The following is an 18302-nucleotide window of genomic DNA, read 5'->3' as shown; positions in this document are numbered from 1 at the left end:
ATATCTAAGACTCCAATGAATCTCATTTGTTCTGGAAGACACAGCCTTTGGTGTTATGCAAATCTAACTCCCACTAAAGTCCACGCAGCTGCACATACAAGTGGAGGCATAATATGCTCCCACTAAGAGACATTACTGTCATTTGAAAACTGTGTCACAAAATAGACTACAGCTACAGACTATTTGGCTATAGACCATAACATGCAACTAACAGTAACATTTAAAACAAAAATCCCAACCACCTTCTAATCTATTCAACCATCACAGAAAGCACAGGACTGTCCCCAAGCTTTACAGAACCTACTTCCCCTTCAGCAGGACGCTTAGCCTATCATCAACTGATGTTTTATCTTCTGCAGCATAGGCTTGACCTGTCTTTAAACTCTGAATGTTGCAGAACTGTCCAGTTAGTCTTTGGAAGAGCTCTGGAGGCACATGGAGAGGTTCAAACATTCTCTTGTAGAGGCTGCTAAGCTCCTTCTCTATCTTGATCTAGAATGCAAAATTAAAAGACATCAATAAACACAGAGGCATTAGTTAAAAAAGGGTAAGACTGTATGCATGCTTTAGTTGCTACATTTGAGGAACATCTTTTGTCTTTGTTACATTTAGGCAACGAAAAAAGTGGTAAATGTGTGACATCTATCCACAAACACTGCCTATGAGATGGTGACCAAAACCTTATCTGAAATTAGCCAGGCTGGCACACTGGTGCTTTAGGATGCTATTCCATCCAAGTGGCACATTAAATCAGACACAAGGAGTCTTCTGAGACTTCTGTTGATGTAACAGCAAATAGGACTTCGGCCAGAATTTCACAGGAGAAAAATGAGGTTGCCTGCATTTTTCATACCACATGCACACCTTCTGGCCATATCTTCGGCTCTCCCGGGAGCCCCTTTCACCCCTGAGCTTCTTGACTTACTTGCACTAGAAAAACAGTACTACGAGTTCTGAAAAACAAACCCAGCATATTGAAACCACGTGTGATGCGGGAGGAGAAAAAAACAACAAAAACAACATTGCCAGCTGAACAACCCACATCCAGGAGCCCTCCCAAACTCTGGCAGCGGCATTCGAGGGATAGGATGTTGGCTGAAATCCCAAGTCTGAAAGCCTTTCTTGAATGAAGGCAGCAGGGAATGAGACAGTGTCCCAGCCTCCCTGGAAGCAGAGGTAGCCTGAACAAAGCCTGTGTATTTGCTGGGAGGAAAACAAATTACAACAATAAGCATCACATAATGAAAAGATAAAATACACATAGAACCGAGAATAAGGAAAAGCAACCAAGAAAAAAAGGCAGAAAAAGAAGAAAAGCAGTCACCACTTCAACAAATGAGAATATTCCAAGTTCACATGATTTTCTAGATTTTTTTGTATTTCAATATTAAAAACAGGTGATGAGATCAGGTGACAGCACAGGAGTCCAGGAGTCGCTTTTCAGCTGATGGTAGCCAACAGTGGGAACTGAGAAACTTCTGGTCATCTTGTGGCTGGAGGAGGTGGGGAATCCAGAATGACCATGGGAGGCCCCAGGCTGTCTGAGGCCCAGGACAGCTTCAAACTGCCACTATTCCCAGCCCAGGAGAGCATTTTGGGGTGAAAACAGTAGTCTTTAGCCCCTAAGACGTGTGTATTCCACATCAGAAATTCTCCCTGAGCTGTTTTCAGTAGAATTATATGTGTGTGCGAAATATTAAATCAAATTAAAAATTTTGGGAAAACAGAGAAATTTTCCCTGTTAAAATATTAGTTAAATATAGAACAAACTGAGCTGAGGCAGAAACTTTCTAGATTTACGGAACCATGTTCGGAGTATTTCACACACAGCTTCAATAACTGATGCGATCCATCCATGTTTGGGCCACTGAATGCCATGGGAATCACTCTGGAAGTGACAGCCCTGTGGGCAGAGATGGTGGGTTAATCCCACAGAAACAGTACACAGTTCGTTATTAAATTGCTAAGAGGAGAGATAAGGCTGCTTATGCAACCTTGCTATTATCATTTCATGACTTCTCAGCATTTATATTTCTGCAAAAGATCAACAAAAGGATATCCCAAACGTGCAGACTTTACTTTTTACCCAGACAGCCTCAAACCATGAAAAGTGAAAGCAAGCTTATAAACCACGAGGATTTTTATGCAGCCTCCACCTGAAACACACACCGATATCTGTTTCCCAAGGGCTTAATATAAAAAATTCTCCTGAGAGCGCTTCCGATAACTTTATTTTCCATACACACATTTTCAACTTTGTGTACAGTATCTGTGTACATTTACCACCCACAACTGTATTAAAGCACTCAGTTTGTTTGATTTTCTGATCCATCCATAGATAAGCTTCAAGCAAATGTGAATTACTGCCTCCTCAAAAGATTTAAATGGATCTTCCTATTTCATTACTCTGTCAACATTTTATTACATCCTCCTACAAATTCATCTCTGCCCATCACGCAGATCATTAATGAAGATGTCAAACAGAACTGGTTCCAGTATTGACCCCTAGGTTACACCACTAGTGTACACACCACACACTAGTGTAGCACCTATAACGCACACCTCCAGCCAGACTTCATGCCCCCTATTACCACACTCAGCCCAGACTTTCAGACTTTTCAATCCATCTCACTGTCTCCTCATCCAGCCCACACTTCAATAGCTTCTCTATGAAGATTTTATGGAAGACAGTGTCAAAAGCCTTACTGAGGTTAAGGCAGACCATATCTACTGCTATACCCTCAACTACCCAGCCAGTCGTTTCATCACAGAATGTTATCAGGTTGGTTAAGCATGACTTCCACTTGGTGAACACATGCTGACTGCTCCCGATCACCTTCTTGTCCTTCATGTGCCTGCAAATGGTTTCCAGGACTAGCTGCTCCATCACCTTCTCATGGATCAAGGTGAGGCTGACTGGAGGTCCCTGGGTCCTCCTCCTTGCCCTTTTTGCAGAAAGGAGTGGCATTTTCTTTCCTATGGTCCTCACATACTTCTCCCAGTCGCCACAATTGCTCAAAGCTTATCAAAAAATGCCTCACAGTGACATCAGCCAGGTCCCTCGGCACTTGTGGGTGAATACCATCAGGGCTCATGGACTTACCTATGTCCAGTATGTCACTTGACCTCAAGCTACACTGGTTTCACTCTGAATCAATTACTAATTAAATTATCTACCAGTGACTACATTTACACTAAACAGAGGCTTTGAATTTCCTGTATGTTGCTTATGCCACAGTCTTTTACACCTCAGAGAACATCTACATGGACAAAACAAGCTTAAATTTAAAAAAACCAAGAGATTAAAGTTAAAACAGCAAGTGAAACTGTTTGGGATTGCCCTGAACAGTTCGATTTCAAAATATATTTCATATACCTGTGAAGTTAGATGACAATTTGTTTTGCCGACAGGTTCTCTAGGAACTCCCTCATTTTTAACAGTCGTACCAATCTAATTTGCACCTCTTTCTATACATGACCACCGCAACTCAGAGAAAGACAAATTGTTTCTCAGAAGAACATACAAATAGCTCCCCAGACTCCTGAATTCAAAACAATGCATACAGACATGAGGACAGGATTTGGCCCTGGAGTGCTAATGCAGTCCCTTAACTAGCACATAATTTAGGTTTCACGATCTTCCTCTAACGTACAACACCTAACAGAGAAAGCAGGCATAACCACTCTCTTAAAGTTCCATCAGTTTGGACCCTGTAGACATATTTCAGATGGTCTCCCTCGTAACAGACTATTCACCCTTCATGAGCGCAGCCGACTCCTTCTCCAGTCACGCTTGTGGGTCATATTCCAAATGAGCCATATGGGTAGGTGTAACGATTTGTTCAGCAGGGGTTGAAATATTCTGGGACGCTGCCACAGCTCCGAGTCAGAGCTCTGTAGAGACACCAGGTAGACTCTTCCAGCTTCCATTCGGAATAAAAAAGCCAAATCTGTAAAGCTCCAAGGGGTAAAAACGACAGAAATAATCTCCTGGTCAGAAAAGATACTTGCTTCTATTTTGCATGGTCCATTTAATAAAATAAATATTTAACAACTGAGCACATCAATTATTCATTTTGTAATATGACTAACTTGTAATTATTCTTCCATTCCTTTCTTTCCTTAAAAAGGTCATTTGTGAGGATGACTGAATACAATTGATTTTGAGATGGGCAATATAACAGTTGCAGACAGAAAATCTCATTCAAGCTTAGTTCCTTGAATTTTTTTTTTTCATTCTCTAGCTTTCTAATAGGAAAAGCACTTAAAAAGAGCCTTGAAGTTCATAATATACAGAATGTGTACAATAGCTAAAAAGACACGTCTGAATACCAGGCATTGCTTCAAGCAAGCTTGCTGATCATAGTCTGTAACAAAGAGATTCATATATTGGTTGGGACATTACTCTGATTCTATATAATTACAACTATTGTTTCAATTCACACAATTTACTAGGTATTCAGAGCCCAGTCTTCAGAGAAGCCAAGTACCCACATTTCCCAGACCACAGCTGCAGCAGTAGGAATACAAATCTGAAAGCCAGACTCCAGTTGTCCACTGTGTTACAGCTTACATGAGCATGAAGCAATTTGAATTTTTTTTCCTCATAGTTTTAGAAAGCATCAGTGAAGTGCATCTCACCTACGAGTACATAAAGCTAGGTTAGTCATTCCCAATGGTTGTGTAGGCTTATTCTCTAGCCAGTGGAGAGGGCTGCCATTATCACACTTTAAACAGATATTGGGTGGGTGGGTTGAACTACACTGGACAACAAGCTTAAATTAGATCTTTAACTGGGAGATGGATGGAGTGAGACAAGATAATTCCAATTCCTATTTCATAAAGTAAAGCTACTGTTGATGAAGTAGAGACCACACACTGTTATTTGTACTCTTTGAAAGTGCTCTTAATTGTTAGACTCAAGTATTACACACTTCCTCTCAGAGGCCTTTCAGTTCTGGGAGAGCCCATGTCCTGAATGATGTAATATTTCAGTACAAGTATTAGAATGTAACCGAGACTACCTAAGACAACAGTCAATGCCTGCATAGAGCACTTCCCAGATAAAAGTATTAGGTATTCCTCCTACATTTCACTGTTTATTTCCTGCACAATTCTGTTGTAAGAAAGCATTTTAATATTGCAGAAGATGGAGAAAGAAACAGGTTCAGTAAAGGTACCTGTGGTGCTGGTTTCACAATTTTACTTTGTTCTCTATCCAAAATTATAGAGAATGTCAAGATGTAGTCATTCATTTTTAGAGGCAACATTTGGTTTAGGGTGGATCTTCTTCTAGCAACTCCAGTTTCACCAGAAGGAGCATCTAGGAAGCTTTCACACGGAAGACTGTTCCTGCCAGCTCCCTCTTTCTGTTTAAGATCTAGGTATGGAGCTGAAGGCATGGATGTGAACGAAGCACTGTAAGCTTTACCACCACAAAAATGTATTTTGAAAGAGAAGCGTGTATATCTACAAAAAGTCAGGGTCAAGTGACTACCTATGACGTGCGTGCCAGAGAGGTTTCACATGATCAAACAAGAAAGAAGTCAAAATTCAACCACGTCACTTTTGTTCATAGAATTGGTGGAAGACTATATTTTGACCATGGTGGGATATGTTGAGTTAGCATATATATTCAGGAAACATTTCAAATGCAGCTGACTTCATCCACTTATTATCTGTCATTTGTCAAGACAACTGTAAGTATTCTCACTGTCCAAGACAGAATTTCCATTAGATCTTTCCAATGCTTTATTTTTAGTTTGAGAAATTTTCCTCACCCTTCCCTACTGAACAATGCTATGTTTTTCCATGGACAGAGAAGAAAGCTACAGTCCAGAAATTCATACAGGAACAAAGGCAAAATGAGTAGTTTTACATTCACTGTAATCTAGTACACACATTACCTTAAAGTAAAGCACAAATCCTAGGTGAAGATCAGATACAGTGATGGGAGTCAAGCAAAGAAGTAGAGAGATTAGTGTATTAAAGATAAAAAAAAAAATAATCAAAAACTCAAAGACTATTTAAACTTTGCTGGACTCAAGCACAAGCTAAAGACCTTGGCCAGGAAAGTCCCCGATGATGTTGTATCCAAGTGAGGACACAGTCAAGCATGAGCATATGGTGCAGCAGGCACTGCACTCGGGCAAATGCCAGACCTATTAGCTTGCCTCCCAGTAGGTATCTAGCTGTGTAAGTGCTCCTTCAATATTCTAGCAGGAAATCAAACAGCAGAGTCTGTGGCTGAACCACATCTCAGGTGTCAGTAGCTGTAGCACAAGCAAGCTGCAGGTGGAACTCCAGCTCCCTCGGAAGTCCTGCTCTCCTCTAAGTTTCATCCAGGAGCCAGAGAAGTAGGAATGTGGCTGTCTGAACAGTTTCTGCACCATGGATCAAGCTGGGTGAAAAGAACTGTTTGATGCTCTTGCCAGGACATAGGAAGTATTTAGTCAGGCTCTAACAAGAGCCACATACTAAACTTCTTCATGCAGGACTTCCGTAAACCTGGATGGTCTTCTGTTCCACAGTGTTTCTCATCCTGCCCCACCCAAAACTGTTATGCAACTCAACTATTATTCACTCTTAGAAGTTCTGCCCAAATTATGTGCCTTGAATAAAAGTTCTAATGGAAAAAAACCTAACCTTCATCTTACACCAAGTTTCCTTTCAGATCTTTCTGAAAGAAAAAAAAAAAAATGTTATCATCTCGTTGTTGGACAGTAAGCAAAGAACTAAACCCGAAAAGAAATTTTAGAAAAAAGAACACCCACAAACTGATTTAAAAATAATTACTGAAAATATTATGTATTATACCAATTAAAATAGTATAATTTTTTCATGTAATGTTCATAAATACTGTAATTTCTTAAACTTAATTGAAAGAAAAATACTGAAATTATTTTAAGTCTTAATAGACTAGCCATGTAGTGCTGTTTCTTTGTATATCAGAACTAACTCTTGGCTAAGCTTTAAGCTGTAGAGGTCACAAAGCCCTGCAGATGGTAGCCTTTGGGTGAACCTGTGCTCCATACCGGATGAGCAATGCTGTAGGTAGAACCCTTCCTTTCTCAACACACATAAGTAGATGTACTCAATTTATCAACTTGTAGACAGATGCAATTTAACCTTTAGCCTCTTTTTATATGCTATGGTTGCCTATCGGAGTTTGTTCCGCCGTTGTTTTTAGTCATACTGGTAAAGATTTCAGCCTTTCTACCATCTCTTTCATTTCCTGTAAAATTCTTCTTCGACAGCTTGCTCTGGCTCCACTCAAGTTGAAATCCTTAACTTGCACACTGTTTTAGAAAATGTTCACCAAAGTCTAGTTTCTTATGTTTCCTCTAATGTTCTCTGCCCAGAATTTTAGTTTATTCTACATAACTGTGGTTTTGCACTGTGTGTGCATGGTGCACAGTCTACGGGAGTGCTGAGCACCTTGATCCTGCTGTGGTTTCACAGCCAGTGCAGAAGGGCTAGAGAAACGGAGAGTAAAGCTAAAGGCAGGTCCTCCAGTTCTCCTGCTCTTAGAGGTAATTTTCTACCAACTTTGGTGACTGACAGTTTATCAGTCAAGTTTCATGTCCTTACACAATTCCTGCTTTTTAAACCCACCTACAGAGTACTTCATCTGCTTCTATCACTTAGCAGAATTATTTGTAGGAGTTAGGGTAACAAATTTGCTAGAGGATTTAGTGAAAACAGCTGGCACTTCAACAGGATGAAGTCTATACTGTAATGCACAAAAAAACCCCCAGCATATGGTAACATAGCTTTTAGTATACATCTAATTACAGAAGAAAATGTTTTTCTTTCTTCATTCAGTACTGATTTACACATTGTAAGGCTTTTTTTTAATTTATTTTTTTTACTCAAGCACAAAACAGTGTGTCCTCCTCCCAAGATGCTCCTTCCCTCTCCAATAATCTTTTATTTAGAATTTTGGAAAGGGTTGGAAGATACACCATGCTGCTGTATATTGATGATGACACAAATGGATTGAATAGCCTAAAATAACAGCATTAGCAACACAAGCTAAAGAGGAACTTACCCTTTAACTGGGAAGATTACTCTTCAAGAGTAATTTAAATGACTAGAAATATTTACTACACATCTATAAGCGTCTAGCAGTATATCAGTCTAGCTAGTTTTACGCTATCTTCTAGGCAAGACAGAATTCAAGCTTTATGCTGCCTTGCCGCGAAAGGAGGAGGTTGCTAATTTCCTAGCTGCTTTCTTGTGCAGGCTGTATTGACTTGGTGAAGAGCTTATTTCCAGCTAGGCTTTTTTTTTTTTTTTTGTACCAGCTGGTACTTGCTTCCAGAATGTGTCTTATTTTGGGCAAAGGCAGTTCTGCTGATAATGTAACACCGTATATATTCCTGTGATCTTCACATTATAAATCCATCTGCCTTAGATTTTGGAGACTACAGAATGTAATAAAAACATTTTGAACACTTAACAACTCATTAATATTTGATTGACACATAATATCAACTATTATAATAAAGATTATCTAGTTTTGATGTGCATATACCAACAGAAGGCTGGGTTGCTAATCGATCTGTAGAAACAGAATATACTTCTGGATGAATAATACTAACAAAATAAATAGATTTTCTATTGGATATACATTGAGCTGAAGACAGGGCAACAAAGCCTGTATTTTCGGTATACATTTCAAATCTATTCTTCGGGTGCATTTGAAGAAAGCTATCCCAACGCATCCTTCTGAAGGCAACAAAAGGAGTTGCAAAATTCCCAGACATGACCCTCAAAACTCAATGAATGCAGTAAATGCCATAAAAGGAAGGATCATCTCAGTTAATAAGGCTCTCTCCACACCTTACTCAATTTTGCTGCTTCTCTCTGAGTCCCACAGATGTACAAAAAGGGCAGTAGCATCTCACTTTCCTTTTAAATGCAATTGAAAGGAATGTGGCAGTACAAAACACATGGGCTAAAGCACCTGTCAGAGAGTGAAGGTCATTTATAAATGAACATCAGCATTTGTTTCTATGTTGAAATAACTGTCTATCTGGGCACCTGTCATTTATTAGTCTCCTTTCCCACCACAGAAGATGTTCAAGACTTCAAAGTGAGGTAGAAAAGTCTGATCCCTCCCCCAAAAAATCACCGCCCTGGAATGCTCAATTTTAAGTATCTTAGTAAGATTTTGTTTCAGGAGGTATATACGTGCATACTCTTGTGGCTGGGAAGGTGGGGAAAATGACAAAAACAAACCCCCCACACAGACACCAAACCGCCTCTTCTAGCATCTCTGCAAAGCAACTCTGTAACACCTTCCTTACCACCAAAACCCAACACAACAGCCAAAACCGGCCAACAGTAACTTCTAAAGTCAAATCATTTTTCAAGAACATGGATTTCAGGGAAATAATCATGTATTGCATCGGATCATACTTATGGTCTGGATGCTTTCTGAAGTAGCTAACTGACTTTGTCCAAAAGAGCTCCCATCTAATTCCAGAGCTGCTGTGTAACTCATTGGTTTGTCCAGCAAACATGGGCAAGACAACACTTTTTCTTGCATCTTATCAGACTGCTTGAGCAGTTCAGCTGCTATACATACCGGTCTTCTCTTATACACTAGGTATATGAAGTGTAAAAGGTTGACAACCAAAAACACAGAATTCCAGATCATTATGTCCAAGGCACAACGGTAGAGTGTAGCCCAAATGATGAACAATACACAGCCTGTAAAAATCAAAAAAAAAAAGGAAGGTAAATTTCACTGAACACATTCGTACAAAGTCATGAAGACTGTCTCCACTAGGTGTAATTACACTGAAAAGTAATACATTCTACAAGCTTTACTACAGTTAGGCTCTGTGGATCAACGCACGCAATGGCAGCGGAGCTAATCACGGCAATGTTACAAACAGGCACCGAGAGCAGGCTGACAGCAGACTGCAATCCTATCGCATGGGACTGCGGCACTGGAGTAACAGTAACTCAGATCAGGGCCAAAGCACAAAGGTGCAGCCCATGACGGTCTGTTATGAAAATGAAGTAGAAATGGGATGGGGGAAAATTATCTGTTAAGTTAAAAAAAAAAAAAAATTAAGCAGCTCACAAAACTTTATTAGACAGAGCCTAAAAATGAATGCTTGTTGTTCGTATCAGCAACATTCACATCTAACTAGTGAGCAGCCGCTGCACAAAAACCTCCTACAGTCGTACACAGATGTTTTTGAAAATTTAAAGGAAGTATCATTGCTGCATTTTGACAAGGTCACAGCAGGAACCTGAAGTCTCTTGCATGACATTAAAGAGAAAAATTCAAATCCTTACTCGTTTTTCAGTTGTTTTACTTTGAATAATGACAATTGCTTTAAAAGATAAGGCATGCTGTATGACTAGGGATTCTATTTTTAGACTACAAAGACAATACTTATCAAATGATAGATTACGCATCAGTGAGTCTCCCCAGATAACTCTGAGCCTATCGCCTGATAGAGATGGCTGTAGAAGTCACAGATATATTTTCCCTTAAGTTTCATGCAAAGACAACAAGGAGAAGGTGCCAAATTAGTGTGCCTTCCCCCTTTTTCCCTGAAGATGATACTGAATTCATACACTCCCTATTAACTATTCTGTCTGGGTTGTTGACTGGCCAGGCAGTACTTAACATATGGATCAGAAATATCAAAATACAGGGACTCTTGATCAGCTGGTTAATTAGACTACAAGGGACTGGAGAATACAAGGTGTGGAAGTATTGAAGCAGAGCAATATTGTGGAGCAGCACAGGGGCGGGGCGGGGTCGAAGCAAAGTGGACAGACCCCTAGGAACCAGGCTCCATTACCTATGCTGCCCACAGAGTAAATCTGCTCCCAGCTGCCACCTCAGCTTGCAAAACTCTAATTCCACATCTGCTCAAAATACAAGACCTATAGATCAAAATGGCAGGCTCAGCAAGCGCATAGCTCCTTTTGCTTTTAAAATGAGAACTACACAGATGAAAGGTCTTGCAATGCTCAGACCCTTGGCCAACAGAGCAGTCCGTTTTAATAACTTACCCTGTAACAGCTATAAAACATAAAAAGCAAGATCATTGTAAATTCAACCATAGAAATCTATCATAAAATTGACTTGCACTACTACACGAATGCGCATTCTCACTTAAAAATACTTCAGTGTGCTGTGTTATACGCTCACGTTTATCTTTCTTACACTACAATGACTCACTACTTCTCCTTTGATCACAAAGGCCTAGTCCCACACAAAGTACAGGGGCTTTGAAATAGCTGTGGGACTGCTAGAGTGTTACAAATGAAACCACGCTTGCTCAGTCTCAGGCATGACAAATTTAGGTTTTCCTCTGAAGTCAAATGTTGGTGTCGCAAGATGCCTACAGTGGTGGAAGAAATACGACTGACTTCAGGAGAACACACACAACTTCTAAATCAGCAATGAAAACAATGCTGGTGACCCACAAGTGCCAGGTGTTTGAACCCACATTTGAAGAACATGTGAGCTGACACCAAGCTTCCCAAGGAAAACCTCACCTTCTGCAGACACACCAAGCCAGTGCACCAGCCAATACACAGTCCCAGTACTTACTTGAAACCTAAAATTAAGGTCTTAAGGATCCACAGAGTTAACTATGATGTGGAGTTTAATGAATTTTAAGCAGTCAGTCACATCTGAAGTAAATGGAGTCCACTTGTTTTCAAGGCGACATCTTCATAGGTTTGAAATTGTAAGTTACATTTCTGGGAAGTTTTAAGAGCCTGGGCACGTATAACCTTTCAACAAAAGGTATGTCAGGGTCAGAAGAGAACCCCACTTACACCAAAAACCACCTTCAGCAGAGTACAACGACCATGAATATTGGCTGTGATTTCACTGTAAGCTGAAGGGACCAGCTCTGTAATGGTCACAAGCTGCTATTTCTGTCACAGGACAGTCACAAATCTCTCCAGAATAATTCTCCTACCTATGGTGAGCAGGCCTCGCAGAAAAATCATATGAAGATTCAGTGTAGTTGGAATAACCAGTCCAACCGCAAAGCAAATATTTGCCACGTGGAAAACAAGATGATGAATCTCTTTCCAGTTTTCACACGCAGTTTCATTGAAAGGCACAAGGGTGGCATTTTTTATGTCTGGAATAACACCTAGTGGAATAACAGTGAGCGGGGTCATTGCTGTCGTATTCATCTTGGAGACTCCTGCAAAGAGGAAAAAGAAAAAAAAATCACTGTGCATTAAACTGAAATATATTAGACATACACATGGATTTCAGGGCTATTTTCTCTCTTCCCAGAATGTATTTTCCATTATCACTCATGGGGAAAAAAAATTTTAAAAAAAACTACAAACGTTTTAAAAGGGTAAGCTAGATCTATAGTTCAGTAATGCTTTACTAGCTCTTTCACATAAGTGCTAGGCTTGAAGAATGGTACATTTCAAAATTTGGACTGTATGCACATAAACAATGCTGTCTGAACACTAGCTATGATGACTACATTGCTCAGTGAAACATCCTATGTATTCTTCCTAGTCCTACACAAGTTTTTAAAAAATCATCACATTTCAGTCTGCCATTTATTAAATAGGTCCACAAACTTAGGTAAGTAAATACTTAAGAGAACTCAACAACCTAGATGAGAATTGAAAGAAAAAAGATAAAAGGTTTATGTAGTATGCCCCCTTTATGGCATACAAAGCTGTTCTAAGTAAGGAACAGACGGTCTTAAAGGAGGAAGACATGCTGTTTGGTTGATTAATAAAAGCGAACAAACCACACAAAAAAAAAAATCAAAACCAAAGACAGTCTCAACTTTTGGCTTTCTTGCGGGATCATTTGGAGGTCTCCCAGGCCACATATCATCTTGTGCTCATTAACCAGAGTAGGCAAAAATACCCCAAGTCACTTCTGAGAACAGTAAATAAACACTACTGTTCCTCCTCCTCGTTGACCAGATGCTACCAAACCAGAAAGGGAGACACCCAGGCTGCTAAGTTATGATAAGCTTGCCAGTCTGTCAGGGAAATCACTTGGTCAACCTAGTATGAGCAAGCTTGCAAGACCTTTGGCTGGCTGTGGAACTTCTGGAGGAAACGAGACAGTTAAAAAAGACTATTTCTAATCCAAAAATACATAGGGGATTTTTTCTGCTGTAATGATAAATCTAGCATATTTTCTTCTCACACCAATTGAAAGAAAAAAAAAAAGATATCTGTGGGCAAACATCTTTCAAACACAAAGTAAAAAAATCCTATTAAAAACAAACGACAGAGAAACTGGAGGTTTTCAAGACACTACCTTTAAAAATCTTAAAAACTGATCTCTGTGAGGAACTGCAGTCAGTGTCACAAGCACTCTGGAAGATCTTCTCGACCCAGAGCAGTTCCCACATGGAGGAACACGACTGTTCCTAGGCAGGCTGACAGAAACACGGGAGAATGCTCCTTCCAGCGAGACACGTGTGGTCCCCCACTGCCGCAGCAGCAGAGATGATACGGAGCTTGGCTTGAGTCTCATTAACAAAATACATGCACGTCTCACTGAGCAAACCGGCTCCGTAACATACAGCACGGTGGGATTTGCATTCCAGTGCACTCTGTAGAGACAGTGCATGTCCCTGCCACATGTGCTTACTGTCACGCAATTCATCTGCTCAGCAGACTTCCAAGTCACGGTTAATACACCCAGTATCTCCTGCAGAGGGGAATACGCTCAGCGTTTCTCTGTTATTTCAAAGTGCCTCTTTGGCTGCGAAGTAATTTTGAGTTCCTCCAGTTGTATCCATTCTTTGTATTATTTCCCACCCCAATCAACTTGTGTACAAGGTATAAGCAAGATGGACAATTTCTGAAATTAATCACCCCTTTAAATCCATTTTTAAAGCAGTGGGAAGAGAGAAATCAGAAAGAAAATCTCCACTCTCCGACAGCTTCTCTCCGAAGCCCAGAGCCTGTCACAGCCAAGGCATGCTGCGGAACACGCAGAGGCATCTTGCAGGACCAAACACTAGCACGAATATAGCATGCAGAGTCTTTGGATAGAAATGATTGTCCAAGAAAAAAATACATCTAATTTTTACCAAACCAGACCAATTCACACTTCTTAAGAGCTCACTTTTCTCTTTTCATTCCTAAACATTAGTTGTTCACAAAGGCTAACTGAAGTGTGGTTTCTGGCACAAACAAGTTCTACAATAAGTTGCTACCAATAATCACAGTGCCCAAAGAAATTCACAGCCCAGTTGTCATACGGGCACCATCCAAACACGCTCCTATTTCCCCTCTGCTCCCTCGCATCAGTGCGGCGACAAGAGCCACGCGGGCAGCTCCCCGGTCCCGACAAAGCCACTCGCACACGGAGCCACAGCCTGAGCCCGTACGAGGCTGCAGGACCGGCATTTTCACGCGCTCAGAAACAGAAGGTGACTGCTAACTCTGGGTAACGGTGTCTGTGCTCATCTCGCACACATCTCATCGTCATGGACCTATTGTTTTCAAACAATATAAACTCCCTACACCAGAAGAGCAAGATCTAGAGATCTCCTGCAAGAAGTTATCAGTTGAATTTCTGTGTGCATTCAGTCTTTCACTACCAAGCCATCTGCCAATAAAAGCACCACTTAACGTGCCCTCATGTGGTAACAGACAACCAAACTCATGCAGTTATGCAGAACCAGCCACAAGACCACCAACTCAAGACCAGAATGGGCTGCAAGAAGTAACTTCAGCTGCATCTGATCACAAATCCACAAAGCTTTCCAGATGCTTGACCTTTTTAATAGCAAAGTTTTGTACTGTATCATTGGGAGAACAGAGGCTACCTTACTCTTTACGGCTTAGCTGCAGAGCGTCACACGTTTGAAGACTGGAAACCCAACGAGCCCGGTCAACTACACAGTGCATGGCAATCTCATTCTCCTGACAGCCCAGCCGAAATACCGCTCCCTTCATCAGCTGCAGATGTTGATGCCACAACCCACCAGCCATAAACTGTCATAACAGAACAGGGAGATGTTTCCTCAACAAGTGTTGACCAAGTCACCTAAAGCCTTTGACAATAAAGCGTCCACAGTTGTAACAACAGGATGTTTAATGCTTTTGAAAGTCTGGACCACTTACTTCGTTGCCTAGGAACCTAAATCTAGCCACATCCATTTTTTTTATAAGCTTTTTCTTTAACACTTTGAAGTCCTTATATGAATACGTTTCAGCTTAACTTACTACTTGCAAACAAACACTGCAGCACTGCTAACATACTGGAAAATAGTAGAAAGCTGCAGACCTTCTCTGTCAAGCTGGTATTTTGAAGCTGGCGGAGGTAGATTGATGCTATCTGCAAAATGACACAAGGACAGATTGTGACACCAGCTCTGAAGGAAAGCTGCCTCTGAATTTCAACTAGGGAGCTTGCTGGAGAATCAACAAAAAAGGCAGGCACGCAGGCAGAGTTACCAGCTGTAACCAAAAATGTTTGTCCAGACGTAACACCACAAAGACAAATATTCAGAACGACATCTCTGTAATTTTTAGATCAATTCTTTAGTCCTAACATCTACAGTTGTCAAATAACATTGAAGAACTAGAAAAAAGTCTGCTGCTCAACAAATGAGCAAGCAATTGTCATCTCCTACCCTCTGATACCTCAGAGACAACAATGAATTTTGTAAGTACAGAATCAGGCCTTTAAAGTTTTAATTTAGGGTTATGTCTACTATGCATTAATACAGCACAAGGCTTTGAAGTCTCATGCTTAAGTCTTCAATACAAGACGACATGTACTAATATCAGGAGTTAAAAATGCAACCAACATGGTCAAATAACTTTGGAAAAATTGGGGAAATAGTGCCAACCGAAATGAAAGCTTTACGGAGCGTAAGACAAATAATTAAAAGAATATTTTTTAATATCCAGTAATTTTTCCATCATATGGATTTAGATTTACCAAACAAGAGTTTGAAAACCCAGCTGACTGAACACTCAAGCCAATCTGTTGTCCAAACTGGAAAAAACCCCACAAATAAAGCAAAAAAAAAAAAAGTCAGTGACACTTTAATATTAAATCTATCAGAAATTAGTATAGTTAACAACAAAGCCTGTTAATTTTTTTTGTGCATGAACTGATGAGAGTTAAGGTAATACATTGTGGGTTTAGGTCTAAAAATACAAATTCTCAGAATGTAAATGAGGCACACTTACTCTAGGATTTTTCTATGCGCAGAACATCTTTACACAAGAGGCCAAACTTCCGAAAGCTATTCCCAAAAGTATTTAGCCCCTGAATTTTCAGGCACAAAGATGCCTTTAAAATCAGCAGGGGTTTTCTGGATGCCTACACAACACTCACAGAAGACAGACGTAGCAAAAATGTTGAAAGCAGCTGGTTGTAGTAGGGGAAGAGGTCAGCCGAGCCGATACAGGACAGTGCAGAGTGTCCCACTCACGCCGTCACCCACTTTATTGAGATTATTCATATCCCATGGTTTTACTGCTCAACTTTGTTCAAGTGAGCTTCTTAAAGCTTTGCTTGAGAATGTCTGCATAACTTTGCAGCCACTGCAACTTTACAGTCCATCATTTTTGTACATGGAGTTTGTGACTCTTAAAAATTGTTGAGCTTAACTTTTTGGGGTTTTTTTGGGGGGGCCTTTTTTTTTTTCCTTCAATCATACTTTTTTTTTTCCCTTTAATCATACCTGCAGAACTTTTTTTCTATGGTCTTGTAGCACAAAAGCCGCATGCAGAATTCAGACAATCAATTTATTCGCTTTTGTGAGCTGAATTATAGTTTAAGTTACCAATCTGCTTTTTTATAATGAAGTAAATGGGAAAGCGGTATAAGAAAAGACACATTTCGATACGCTCTTTGGGGCAAGTTCCTTTCCATTAAACGCGTCGCTAACCACAGAAATTTGCTAGTCTGACTCCGCACTTTATTCTAGACGAAGTTTAACAACGCTTTCGTCCTGCGCAGTTATGGAAAACCCACGTAACGAGGGACGCCGCAAGGCCCGCCCGACGCCGCGGCACCACAGCTGGGCTGCGGCGAGGGACGCTCGCTGCCTGCGGCTGAGCCCGCTCTCCCCTACGGCCGCACCGCAAACCGCGGCGCGGGGAGCCCGGGCCGGGGGACACGGCCACAGCCGCCCCCAAGCTTCATTGCACCCCACAGCGTGCAGACACCGCACCCGCCGCTGACACAAAAAATAATCACAATATTAATAAAACCCAGCGACCCGTCCCTTTCCGCCCTACAGAGCCGCTGTCAAGGCGGTGCCCGCCCGCAGGAGAGCGCCGGCCGAGCCCCGGGCCCCAGCGCGCCCCGTCGGGGCCGCCACCGGGCCGGGCAGGACCGCGCCCGGCAGCGCGCCCGCCTCGGGGCCCCGCGAGGCCCCGCAGCGGGACGCGGAGATCGGGGCAGGGGGCGCGTCCCCGCCGGCGGCCGGGCAGGTCCCGCACGGAGCCCGCCGCCCGTCCCTCTCGCCGCCGGCCCCGGGGCAGAGAGACCCGACGACGCCGGCCGGGCGCACCCGCCGCCCAGGTAAGCCGCCCCTCGACCGCGGGGCCGTCCCCTCCGCCCCGCCCGCGCCCCTCACCTGCCCCGCGCTCGCGGAAAAGTTTCCCGGGCGGGCTCAGACCGCCGGTCCTCGCCGCTCCCAGCACCGCGGCCACCGAGCCGCCGCTGTGACTAAAATAGGCAGCGGCCGGCGGGACGCTGCGGGCGGCGCCAGCGGCGGGGCCGGCACCGAGCGGCCGCAGCGCGCAGGCGCCTCCCGCCGGCCCCGGGGGGCGGCGGGGCGAGGAGCGGCCGCCAGGGGGCGGGACGGGGCCGGGGCGCGCGCCCTGCTCTCCCCGCGTGGCGGCGGGGGGCACCCCCGAACTCCCCGAACCCCTCGTCCCGTCCCGTCCCGTCCCGTCCCGGGGTCTGAGGGCAGGGAGCGCTGGGCAGGGCCCCGCTCAGGCCGCTCAACCGAATCGCCCGGCGGAGTGAGCCCGGAGCCCGGGCAGCTGAACCCCCCCCCGCCAAAAAACGAGCGGCCAGCAGCGCTTCCCCGACACGGCGAGCCAAGGAGCCACACGACGCCCTTCTCAAAACCGCTCGTCTCAACTTGGCGCCTGCTCTGCGGTTGCCTTGTCGCGAGTGTGCATGTTTTAAGAAATGCCACCCGGTTTGGTCGTGCGGCCGTGCGGCGGCTCCCAGGCACGGCGTCCTTCCGCAGCGGGCCGCCCGGGCCCCGGCGTGTCGGACATCGCTCTGCCGACGGTCGTGCACGGCCCCAGCCAGGCCTGCCTTCGCCCCACAGCTGGGG

General features: G+C 43.0%; 1 protein-coding gene across 2 annotated transcripts in view; it reads right to left on the bottom strand.

The window, feature by feature from the left end:
- POPDC1 (popeye domain cAMP effector 1) overlaps window positions 1-17725 on the bottom strand; it is a 32060-nt gene extending 14335 nt beyond the window's left edge. Inside the window, exons 1-4 of one of the 2 annotated variants that reach the window (XM_075414306.1) lie at window positions 17589-17725; window positions 11964-12197; window positions 9593-9717; window positions 305-492 (exon numbers count right to left, since the gene is read on the bottom strand). In XM_075414306.1, coding sequence (XP_075270421.1) covers window positions 305-492; window positions 9593-9717; window positions 11964-12186 — 536 coding nt within the window. In that variant the 5' untranslated portion in view covers window positions 12187-12197; window positions 17589-17725. The remainder of the gene's footprint in view (window positions 1-304; window positions 493-9592; window positions 9718-11963; window positions 12198-17588) is intronic. The other variant, XM_075414305.1, reaches the window with a different exon arrangement.
- Between the last annotated feature and the right edge of the window lie 577 nt (window positions 17726-18302).

The sequence above is a fragment of the Opisthocomus hoazin genome, chromosome 2 (genome assembly GCF_030867145.1).
Source record: "Opisthocomus hoazin isolate bOpiHoa1 chromosome 2, bOpiHoa1.hap1, whole genome shotgun sequence".
In the NCBI taxonomy this organism is placed as follows: Eukaryota; Metazoa; Chordata; class Aves; order Opisthocomiformes; family Opisthocomidae; genus Opisthocomus; species Opisthocomus hoazin.
This window is presented reverse-complemented; position numbering and strand designations above follow the sequence as displayed.